Source organism: Ascidia mentula, chromosome 1, assembly GCF_947561715.1.
Source record: "Ascidia mentula chromosome 1, kaAscMent1.1, whole genome shotgun sequence".
Taxonomy (NCBI): Eukaryota; Metazoa; Chordata; class Ascidiacea; order Phlebobranchia; family Ascidiidae; genus Ascidia; species Ascidia mentula.
The window spans coordinates 12268191-12280572 of NC_138566.1; the positions used below are offsets into that span (position 1 = coordinate 12268191).

Below are 12382 nucleotides of genomic sequence, written 5' to 3' on the forward strand. Positions count from 1 at the left end.
AGTGGCTGGTCCAGCTAGGCTGCAATGCCTGGGCTGCGAAGCCTGTAACCCTCATGATCTTGATACGATAGCTGTGGTCGCTAAAAAAGGACTTACGCAGTTGGTCGATCATGGCCTTGCATTAAACATTACTGCAAAGCAAAATATAGAGAAAAATAAAATCCATCCTTATGTAAGAAATTTGTTGCGTACTTTTTTCGCATGCCGCCCTTTTGCTGACTCGCGAAAAGAGGGTGATGTTCCATGGGCAATTTGGATGTCGTCCGCCATCTTAATTTCACATCAGTTAATTGCATTTTGTAGAGCATTAAACTTCCGTTCTCTTGATATTGGTCAATATCGGCATCTATTACCACAACGCTGAGCAGAAATGTTTAAAGTTAGGAAGTTTTTCGCATGTCGCCAGTATGCTGAATCGCGAAAAGAGGGTAAAGTTCAAAGGGCGATTTGGATGTCGACCGCCATCTTAATTTCACATCTGTTAATTGCATTTTGTAGAGCATTAAATTTCCGTTCTTTAGTTATTGGTCAATATTGGCACCTTTATCACAACGCTGAGCAGAATTGTTCAAATTATGCATGTATTTTTGCATGTCGTCATTGTGCTGAATCGAAATGAGAGTCATGTTAATTGGGTGAGTTTTTTATTGAAGTATTGGCGAAAAAGTTTGTTTAATATTATTGTTTGAACTGTTTGCTGGTACCTTGTAAGTTTTAAGGTATTGTAGCGTACAAATAGAATTCCCAGTCGCTGCTTTGCTGAAGCTAAAGTCTGCTTGCGTGTTCTTGCTGATATAGACTACTGAATTTTAAACTCCGTGAACAGACTTATTTATTATTTGAAAGACACGTTTGCAATACCAAGTGGCGTAACTTTAAATTGTTCCAAGCGCGCTTAACAAGAGTTTATCACGTGACTAAATTGCAGCGAATTAACTAATACAAGAACGTGCAAACGTAACAGCGCGAATGGCAAGAATAATGGCAGACCGAAAGAGACTGAGAGAGCGAACGATTACTACGACGGCGTTTTATAACAAAAAATACAGGAAAAACATGGTTGTCCAGCAGGATGCCAGAAAGCTTGTGGGAGCTCCTGCAGGAGAGCTTAACACCGTCTGCAGCCTTCGGTCCGTCTGTGTTCCAAATGTGTGAAGAATTAAGTAGATTGATAGTTTCTATCCGAAATCCAATATCGTCTTCATCTTTGTCTGTTGCGAATTGAGTTGCATTAATTCGGTGACTAATGGTGGTTTAGTCCACGTTATCGTCTTGGTTTTGCTGTCACGGTGATTTTTTTCTGTCTACAAAAGAAAATCAGCAGTAAAATGCTCAAACAATTTAAAATATCAAGCGTTTATGGAAATTGCGTGCTGCATGACAAATTAAAAAGGTTATTAAATAGCAATATGCAACAACAAACGTAGTATAGGCATAACCAATTATCCTCAATGCCATTTTTTTGGAATAATGCCAAATTTTAGGACACGTCACACTTAATACTTCCAAACTGGAGATGATCTTCCTAAAAATAATTGACTTACAAGAGCGTCCCCTCGTAAAATTTACGCTACAAGAAAATGTCAAAAGTAGTCGAGGGCCAAAACTTAAAATCATACGTGAGTTAGGTTAACCAACAGTCACATGCTTCAACCAGCCATAACAACCCTAGCTAAAAATAGTGCAAGGATTTCTCCTATAAGGGACGTTAGTCGTGCTTGACTAAATGCAATACGCATAGAATTCATGTCGTCAAGACCAGGGAAGGTCTATAAGGTATTCCGACATAATGACTGGAAATTTTATCAGTGTGACCTTGCTACACGAAAGGCGTCAGGTCCCTTAACCGCGCCACGCCTTTGCTGTGCATATGGAGGAGTTTCTAAGCAGACAAAATGTTTAGGCTAGGTTCCACAATTACCATTAAGTAACGTCAAACACGTATGCAAAAATAAAACTATCGTTTTAGTTACAGGAGTTACTTTAAACTAAAGAACCCTCTTGTTGAAACAAAAAGAATATAATACACACATGCATACTGGCATAACCAGAAAGGATAGGCGTTTTACTTTCATAGCATACTGTTATAGACAAAACATGCTTTATAGCAATTTGGCTTTAAACGTAGTGAATTATTAATATTGCGTTGAGACTTATTAATCACAATTACAGTACCGAGTTATAAACGGTGTTCAGTCATTACGTCCAGCTCTTTTCTTGCGTCCGTCGTGCTCATATAGCGAAGATTCATTCTCTATAATCCACCACGAAATTAACTCCTGTACAAGTAAAATTTCGTTCTCCCTGCAAACAAATCCTAAATCAATATCTGGTCAGCGACTGTCGAGTTCTAATAGGATAAAACGGCTGTCAAAAACAAAATCGTCGAAACACGCTGGATTACATTTTTACATTTTCACCAACATTATTTCCGAAATGTCGATTTTACAATTTTTACGCGATAGGTCAGTGGCATAAGTTTTTTTCAATAAAGCCAACGCTTACTACGATAATCTTTAGTCGCCACTGCCTGTGGTGCTTGTCAATATGCACATGTGGTTTTCCACAGGACCTACAAAGTCTGTGTGAATGCGTTGCCATGGTTTAATACAGGTTTGCCACGGATGATATTTCACTGTGGGTGGTGCGTTTCTGTTTTGTAAACACCCTGAACAGTTTTTAGAAAATACCCCGATGTGGTTATATCAATGGTTGTATAATTTCGCGCGATTTGTTTTCTTTTTACAACACCCAGATGTCCACTGCGTAATTCCTGCGAATTCGAAGACTTGAATCGGTTCGCAAAGTGACCCATGTAGTGATATTGGATTAACATAGTTTCTATGAAATACTACACTTGTGCACCTAACAAGACGTTGGACACTATAGCCTTCTGTGCTCTCAGTTGGCTCTTCTATGGAAGGTCCCTTCAACAGCCATCCCAACTGGAGCGAAGCGACTCTCCAGGAATCTGTGTGCAATCGTGTTGTCGTTTACAATCAGCAGCACCACTGAACCTCCATCGATCCTCGGCAGGTCGACTTCACGGAAGAGCTCGTAGCTTTGCAGCCCTCCCTGCTGGCTACCTCGCATTGTGCTGCTGGGACCCTGTCCACCAGCACAACCTCTGACAGATGTAACCCTTGCCCTCTTTTTAATGTTAGTACGTCGAGTAACACTGAACCTACATCGACATACACCTGCTTCCGGTGTTGCATGTATTTGCTCGGCAGGCTGCTGTTCACAAAACATGACAAGCAAACGTTTCCACTACGCATGAACATGGGAACAATATTGAGTTAAGGCCGGTGCACGTTTCCATAGTAATTTTAAAATCATTGGTTAGTTGTTAAGTCATACATCGATTTTCCCCTAAATACACAAATACCCTTACGCTTCTAATACTTTTTCAACCAGAGTTTAACAACACGCACCACCAATAAACTAGCTGACTAAAAACCCAGAAAGCCACGCTAAAACTGCCAAAAACGCGCTCAAATCGCCTTAGCAATAGCCCGTTTATCCACAGAATTACAAAATGCACTGTTTTTCATGCATTGTGTAGATGATACAAAATACATTTTAAGCAATAAAGTAAACATGAATACAGACCACCCTTAACATTTATAGAATGAAGTTAATATAAATACAGTACATATACTAGTTCAGGTCTTTAAGAGCACAACCAAATATTAATGTTCTTGTGGTGCATGAAAAGATTGTTCACTTTCTTCATCACCTTGTTTCTTTGTAACAATTTTCGTTCCTGAAGGAGTTACGTTTGGCCTGGGCTTGAATACAGATTTTAAAGCTGGAGCTACCAAACAGTTTCGTCCAGCTAATTGAGAAGAACTGACAGAGGATACCAATGATGGAACCTCAAAGTTTTCCTGCACAGAGCTTATTTGTATTAATGCTTTAATGGTAGTGGCTATGCATAGGAACAGTCAATGGTGAAAAAAATGCATCACTTACAGATTTACTAGAAGAGATTTTATCATCTAATACATCCAATGTTGGTTTGCCTTCCCCCAACACAGATTTTTTGGTTGCCACCACCTGCCTTTGGCTTGGAGCAGCAATGGGGATAGTTGGTTTAAGTACGAGCTAAAGCGATCAAATGCAGTAAAACAGTGATAAAACTTACACATAAGCAATAATATTAAACCTGTTGCATTTTTCCTTTGGTAATCACTTTGTGAAAATTAGTGGTAACAACAGGTTTTCCAGCAACTGTTCGAACATTAGTGGTTACACTAACGACCTACACAAAATGGAAGGTTATGCAATTACTGAACAAATAAATGTATAATCAAAACAAGTACATTTAATATTTGCACCAAGATTTTGTAGTTGATAAAACTATTGCCTGATATAAAATCTGCTACCACGCATAAGTGAAAAGCTAAATTAATATACTTAAACTTTTGCAAAACTATAAAGGCAATAAACAATTTAATCAAATCAAGAATGCAGGAGTAGAGTACCTTTGTTGGAACTGGTTTTACCAAAGTTGTTGTTCCACTAATGGGAACAGATACTTTTGATAGTGGTTTGGTTACAGCCTTATTGCTCATTTCCAGAAACTTTGCCTAAAATAATGTGATTTATTTAAAGGCCCAAATGGCAGCCTAATGAAAAGTATTTAGCATTTACGTACAGGTGTTGATTGTGAAGGTTTTCCTCCAGGGTGTCGATGTACAACAATGATGCTTGGCTTGCTGTTTCCAAGACTTTGTACTTGTGCAACTTTGAAAATATGAGTTAAAAGTATTTAACATTAAGTAAATAATAGCAAACCACCTTTTGATTGCATCGGTCTGGAAGCAACTTTAATAATACCACTTCCAGCAAATGGGTGTGGTTTGGGTTCAGAAATATATTTTTCCTTGTACAGGTTTTGGGATGTTTTACTGTCGCAGCCATTTCCTATTATAGGAGCAGCTGCTAAAGCACATAGTCCTGAAACAGCTAGATTGACACTTTTGCCAGTGTTGGATTGCACAATGTCAAGATTTCCTAAACCATGAATGTATGCAAGAAGGAAATATGTTAATATTAATGCAAAAAAAACACAAGGACTTAACTGCTTTTCTCATTTCCAATGGAAGAACTGGTCATATTTCGAGAAGAATCTGACTTCCATGGATTAAGATTGCTATTGCTCGACAGTGATGAATTTGGCAATGATTTAATTTCAAATGTTACATTATCGCCAGTTTTTGAAACCAGCTCTCTCTCCCGACACATCTTAAATAGCGTTTCTGTTGGAAGGCTCTTAGACATGGTACTACCTGTAGTTTTTGAGGCAAATGTTTAAAAAAATAAAAATAGAATTCTCTGTAAAACTTAAAAATTAAGGTTTGTTTGTAACAGAATTTACAGCTTGTACTTAATTAGTTTACTATTATGACAAATACCATAGTTTATAGTAGTAAGAATTATATGGTTACGAACCCAATGAAGGTGAATGTGGAAATTGTTGTTCCATTATATTTACACCTGACACATGTTCAATCAAGGGTTCTGCTGGAGATGACACTCTTGATACAATAGAACTCACTGAAGCCAAACCTTGAACAGTCACATTAATATTGTTGGGACATTTCAAAACAGGCTAATATTTACAATATTGAATTATGTATGGTACCTGTTTCGACAGAAGAACATAGGTTTTGCTGTGTTTCAGTATTTAATCCGGTTGTCAGAGATTTATGGGTTTTCAGAGAAAATCCTGCTTAAAAAAACTTTTTGTATTTCACAAAACAAAATTGGTTGTTATGTCATAATGTTGTATGATATCATTGTTTTTTTGACTCCCCCAAATAATTCTAAAAACCTATGACCCATGATAAAGACAGAAATATTTTTTGTTGACATACCACACATAGTTGCGTTGATTTTTACACAATTCCTAGACACCAAACAAAGTCAAATACCTGACATGCCAATTGATGGTCTAAAAACTTTCTGTGGAGGATTATCTTTGTTGGTTGAAAACAAAGAATCACTGATGTGAAGACTGGTGTTTGAAAGAGATTCATTGCCCACTTTTAAAGACAAAACTTTGGAGCTGGAATTCGTCTTTAATTCTAATTTGTTTGATCCAGCCATGCTCTTTTCCTTCTCATGTCCAAATGAAATAGAGCTTGAAAACCAATTTAATCTGGTAAAAAAAAAAAATTTAAAATACATTCAACAGAAACTTTTTTGGTAAAAAAGTAAATCTAATAGGCTTTGACCTTGAACATGCTGATGAATTGCCTTTTTTCTGAACATATTGCATAGGTGGTTTATGAAATCTTTTTTTAACTTTAGTTGCATTGGTTGTCGTATTATTTTTTGTAGCCCAGCTTGCTGCATTTGTCCTTGCAGTTGCTTTGGTTCTGAAAAAATGAAATTTAAAAAATGTCTGTTTAAATTTACTTTTAATAAAAGCAAGATGTTGAACTTGTCACATTAGTCAACACAAAAGCAAAAGCTATAATAAATGGTGGATCATAGTTACTTGGATTAGCCAGATATTGCCAAGTAGTTATATCCTAACCTTATCTGTGATTCATGGCCTGTTTGATGTGTAATGTGTTATTTTTTCACAATGTACATCGCACTATTGTTTTAAAGTTGCAACTTGGATAACAAAGCAATAATAAAATTGGGCAGCTATGTAGTTTGCAGCCAACTTATGCAGGTATGGTTGCATTGGTGCTATACCAAAGTTACAATAGATTGTATTGTGATGAAAAGTGTTCATCAAACCAACCTAATTGAAAGGGTTGAAAAATAAGCACACTGCTTATTGATGCTGCAGTATATAAAATAAGTGATTTATTTCATAAATATGGCTGATTTTGAAGGCTATTAATAATTATGTCAAGATGATGACCCTATTTGTTAGTTTCTCAATATAGGTACCCAAAACACAGTAAAAATTCTCCCACAGTGCACCATATATCATCTAGAAAAAAAAAACTAACCACATTTCTAAGAAATAAGCACAATTCTATTTTTTAAGGCACGAGTATTACACATTAGCACGGTCAGGCAACTCTGCCCATATACAACTAATGTTATATCCAATACCTGCTTGCACCTACAGCGTACAGATGCTCAGGTGGCACTGGAGCTTGAGGAATGATTGAACCAACTTTTTCACAAACTGAATATTGATCAGTGTGATCTCTAACAAGCGATGTTTTTAATTGATAAAGATTTGTGCTGGAAGTGTGCCTTGTTGAAAATTCCGTTTCTTGAACTACATCTTGTGCATGTTTTGTTAATGGGTACTGAGTAACAACATCGCTTTGATTTTCAGCAATATTTTCAGATTCAACTAATGCAGACACAGAATGGTCTTTGGTCACCGTCTGTTTGTTATTTATAAGCAATTTAGACTGCTGTATTGCTTGAACATCACTTGGTCTATACACTTCTTTGATAACAAATGGGGTATCCTCTGTTTTTACATTATTCATTAGTGATTTTCTGTCAAAATTTGGGGAGTTTGCGTACATAGTTGGGTTAATCTGGGAATTTTCAAACTTTTTTTGTGGTCTCTTGTCAAAATTTTTTTCCATGTGAACTATAGTTCCATAAGGAAGATAAACAAATGAACCAGAGGGTTTGGATAAAGTTGAATCAGTTTGCTCCACATCTCCTAAAATGTCAATGGATGTTACATGATATTTGGCAAAATTGAATATATTTAGATGAATGTTAATTTAAAATATTGATTCGTTTTGTTCTTGTTACATTAGTCATACCAAGCAGATCATCAGTAGAAGTTGAAGCATCAGCAGTCATTAACTCCTTTGTAGGAATATTCGTAGTAATTATTGTATCACTTGATATAGATGTTGCATGCTTGTTGTTGCTTCTTCTTTGTTCTTCTACAATAAATGCAACAAACTACAGACAAATCAGATACGTACTAGATAAATATGTAATACATGTGACAGATTAATTGAAGATAAAAATAACAAAAAAATTTGCAATGACATCCATATAACAAAACAAATACCTAAACTGAACTTTCTGACTTCATCATTTTCTTTTGCAGTTATTTTGGAGATTTTATTGGCAATTTCTGTAAATGCAGTCTGTGGAGCTGCTCGTTTAAGAACGTTCATTAAGCGACGACCTTCTTTTTGCCAACTTGTTTCGCAAAGTGTCCCATTTTGCAATAAACATATAGTTGACAACTTTTCATCATTGACCGCTCGCCTTATCTGTCAATTAAACATAATATTATTGTCTAAATTGCTTAATTCTGGTGACAGCTTTCACTTACAATTTCCACCATTAACTAAAACAATACAGACTTTTTGATAAATGATGTTAATTTGAGAATTTTGCAAATGTTTGATATTGGGATGCTAAGGTTCATAAATACTGTTTTAATTGGATGATTCACAATACTGTTACAATGAAGTTTATGGCATAAATCTTCAACTTAGTCCACTCTGGACATTTTTTAAAAACTGGCTCTACAATCTAGCATTCGGAGGTAAAAACCGCAATTTTTAAAACAAATTCTATAAACACATAAACCTGTCTATGAATAAAGGAGTGTTAATATCTCTGTTTAAACTCTTGTTGTCTGACTTTGTGACATTGAAAGAGTTGAAAAACATTGACTACCACTACCAGAAACACAATTAAGTTCCTTCAAAGTTCACGAAACAAAGCCTGCTTGTTTCATCGTTACTTTCCACAAGCACCATATTTTTTCTGTGATTTAACAAAGTATCAATATTTGATATACCGGTAAACTACCATATCAACTCCGATAAAAAAAAAAAATCTATATACTCAGTCAACCATATTAAACCAAAACCCAGCACAGCCACATGCTAATTGTGTTACCTCTGCTTTATGTCTTTCTACTGAAATTCCAAGAATTTGTTGTAACAGTTTAAGAATGTTTTTTTTTTCTTCCACCAACGATCCCTGTGCACGAAAAGCTGAAACTATTCCAACATAAGCCTCCAACTCCAAGTACCGCAATGTAAGTAATCCATCTTCTTCACTAAAGTTTAAAATATCTGACAAGGTACACATAATGCCACCATCCTTAAAACAACATGTTTCATGAAACAGCAATAATAATATTTGAATTATTAACCAGAATGGGAATACTGACAACAATTAATTTAAATGATTTTAAGTTTATGAAACTGGAATACAAATTGTGTAACTTCAAAGCATTTTTTTGCAACTCAAATATATGAAACAGAAATATTCAGACTTTTTTTACATTAAACATAAAGTAGTTGGCATAAAATGAGTTGCTTAAAACTGGGCCTATGCATCAAATGACAGAATGAAGTTGGCGCTCAAGACTTTTTAAATTTGAAAAGCGTTTTAACGTCTTGTCACAAATTCTGTCGTAATAATCTGGTTCATTAATTACCAGCATGTTTGAGGAACTAAAAGCCAATTTCAATATTTCCTCATAATTTGCCTCACTTAAATCTGTTAGATATTTTTGACTCATGTCCTCTATGTCATAAAGTGATTTTATATCACTGGGTGAACAGCTTAAACGAGCACTCTCAAGCCAAGAAGGAAACACTTTTTTTTTCACATTTACATGCTTTTCTCTATACTTAGAAAGTGTAACATGTCGAGGTACAAATTCATCATGTTGTTTTGCAGGAGAATTTTTGTTATCATAGATGGCTATAAAAACAGTTTGGTCTGTTCCACTTGTTTTAGATGACAACACGCCATCAGTATCAAAACCAATAAGAGGATTGGCTAGTTTTGAATTAGGCAATGTAATTTTGTTTTCCCAAGTTGGTGAATCTAATAAAGTTGTATCATCATCCGAAAATACATTTGCACTACTATCTTCATCGAATGTTTTTTCCAACAAACTTTCTTCAATATTAAGATGGTTTTCAGCATGATTTGCATCAGAGCAAAGGTCATGCAGGCTGGCTTTTTTTTCCAATAGTGACTCATCCTTTTCCATACAACAAAATCTTTTATTTGTCAAAACAGTGTTTTGTAACTCCTCCACCGGAGAAATGTCCTGGAACAACTTATGAATGAATCGCTTTGATGAGGGCAAATAATCACTTGGCAAAGCATCACAGTGCCTTTTATATAAACTGCTTGGTTTTTGTATTTGAATGTTTTGCACCAATTGACTTGCTTGTGGCTGAAGTTGAGATCTCTGATCTTTTAGGGCTTTGTTTATATTTGCAATTGTAGATTGTGATTGAGGAGTGCTACATGAAGCTGGTTCATACTGACTAAAGGAAGTAGAACTTTCTTCTCCAATTACACTGTGCTCAATTGCTTGATCAACAACAGATTCAGAAAAATCTGATTCACTTGAATTTTCCATGGCAGACAAATTCACATCATCACAAATCAAAAACTTGTAGGTTGCTCGGTCGGTTGTACTTTTTGTACCACACCCAAAAATATATGTGTAATCTATTCGGTCCCAAACGTTCCGAATTTTAGCCACATGTTCTGAAATTTAGTGGACCAAGAGACGCTAAGTAAACTATTGTCATTCTGGCAGAATCCGAATATGTTTTTTCGCGAAAAGAGTTCCGCACTGGTGAATACAGTTACCCGAGAATGTTCATCGGGTACATATGTGTTTATTCTGAATTTAAATTACAAAAAGCTTCAAAAGTTCAACACGAATTCTTCTGGAAGTTCAATACATATAAGTGCTCACCGCAAATTCTCAAGTTTTTGCTTAGAATCATTTGGATTTTGCATGTTTTGCTAGGGGGAGGGGTACGTCACATTCAACCGCGTGCCAAAATACTTTCCGCCCCCTATAATTTTTTAAAAATCTCTGTATCTGTCAAGAATCTAATGCTGATTAACGGGAAAACAATTAAAATCGGTACAAATCCCAGGTATTTTATCAGAATGACTCTAAACACAAGCGATTTTGCATGTTTTGCTAGGGGGAGGGGTACGTCACATTCAACCGCGTGCCAAAATACTTTCCGCCCCCTATAATTTTTTTAAAATCTCTGTATCTGTCAAGAATGCAGTGCTGATTAACAGGAAAACAATTAAAATCGGAAAAATAAAAAGCTATATCTACTTTCCTTAGACGCCCTTTGCCATTTCCGTAAGCTCTATCTACTTTGATTAGACGCCCTTGGCCATTTCCGTAAGCTCCATATATTTTCCTTAGACGCCCTTTGCCAGTTCCGTAAGCTCTATCTACTTTCATTAGACGCCCTTGGCCATTTCCGTAAGCTCAATATATTTTCCTTAGACGCCCTTTGCCATTTCCGTAAGCTCTATATATTTTCCTTAGACGCCTTTTGCCAGTTCCGTAAGCACTATCTACTTTCCTTAGACGCCCTTTGCCAGTTCCGTAAGCTCTATCTACTTTCCTTAGACGCCCTTGGTCAGTTCGTAAGCCCTATATATTTTCCTTAGACGCCCTTTGCCAGTTCCGTAAGCTCTATCTACTTTCCTTAGACGCCCTTGGTCAGTTCCGTAAGCTCAATATATTTTCCTTAGACGCCCTTTGCCATTTCCGTAAGCTTTATATATTTTCCTTAGACGCCTTTTGCCAGTTCCGTAAGCTCTATCTACTTTCCTTAGACGCCCTTTGCCAGTTCCGTAAGCTCTATCTACTTTCCTTAGACGCCCTTGGTCAGTTCGTAAGCCCTATATATTTTCCTTAGACGCCCTTTGCCAGTTCCGTAAGCTCTATCTACTTTCCTTAGACGCCCTTGGTCAGTTCCGTAAGCTCAATATATTTTCCTTAGACGCCCTTTGCCATTTCCGTAAGCTTTATATATTTTCCTTAGACGCCCTTTGCCAGTTCCGTGAGCTCTATCTACTTTCCTTAGACGCCCTTGGTCAGTTCTGTAAGCTCTATCTACTTTACTAGACGCCCTTGGCCAGTTCCGTAAGCAGTATGTATTTCCTCCGACTATTTCCGTTCCTTAGCTCCGTAAATTAGTGTCTGTGAATTTCCTTAGGTTCCTTAGTTCCTTAGCTCCCTAAATTAGTGTGAATTTCCTTAGATTCCTTAGGTTCCTTTTTCCGTAAATTAGTGTCACCCCTATATGCACCACACTCATTCTGGCAGAATTCTGGCAGAATAATTTTGCAAATTTGCCACATTTTGCAAGGTACAACAGGCATTTACTCAAAGTTTTTTTTTTTTTTGATTAGAATCAAATTACAGAGATGAGCAAGCAGTTCAAACCTCAAAAAACATTTAAACAACATTTTCCGCAGCTGTATCAATCAAAAAAATCGCGAATAAAAAAAATCGCCTGGTTTTGCGATTCAGCATAATGGCGGCATGCAAAAAACTACCCTAACACAAAGAATTCTGCTCGGCGTTCTTGCAATAGGTGCCAATATTGACCAATATCAAGGG

General features: G+C 36.4%; 1 protein-coding gene across 1 annotated transcript; it reads right to left on the reverse strand.

Moving 5' to 3' along the window:
- Positions 1 to 3502: 3502 nt before the first annotated feature.
- On the reverse strand, positions 3503 to 9070 carry LOC145896288 (uncharacterized). Its single transcript, XM_082985090.1, has 15 exons — positions 8866 to 9070; positions 8021 to 8228; positions 7764 to 7889; positions 7084 to 7657; positions 6243 to 6386; positions 5940 to 6166; positions 5651 to 5734; positions 5458 to 5574; positions 5088 to 5294; positions 4804 to 5019; positions 4661 to 4749; positions 4488 to 4592; positions 4169 to 4264; positions 3976 to 4107; positions 3503 to 3890 (listed from the first exon to the last, which is right to left on the reverse strand). The coding sequence occupies exons 1-15, from the start codon at positions 9058 to 9060 to the stop codon at positions 3693 to 3695; spliced, it is 2718 nt and encodes a 905-aa protein (XP_082841216.1). The 5' UTR covers positions 9061 to 9070; the 3' UTR covers positions 3503 to 3692.
- Between the last annotated feature and the right edge of the window lie 3312 nt (positions 9071 to 12382).

Coding starts and splice junctions, on each gene's coding strand:
- LOC145896288 (XM_082985090.1), bottom strand. CDS start 9,060: ATGTGTACCTTGTCAGATATTTTAAACTTTAGTGAAGAAGATGGATTA. Junction 7,890..8,020: donor AGTCAGAAAGTTCAGTTTAG/GTATTTGTTTTG, acceptor CATTTATTGTAG/AAGAACAAAGAAGAAGCAAC. Junction 4,750..4,803: donor CAGACCGATGCAATCAAAAG/GTGGTTTGCTAT, acceptor ATATTTTCAAAG/TTGCACAAGTACAAAGTCTT.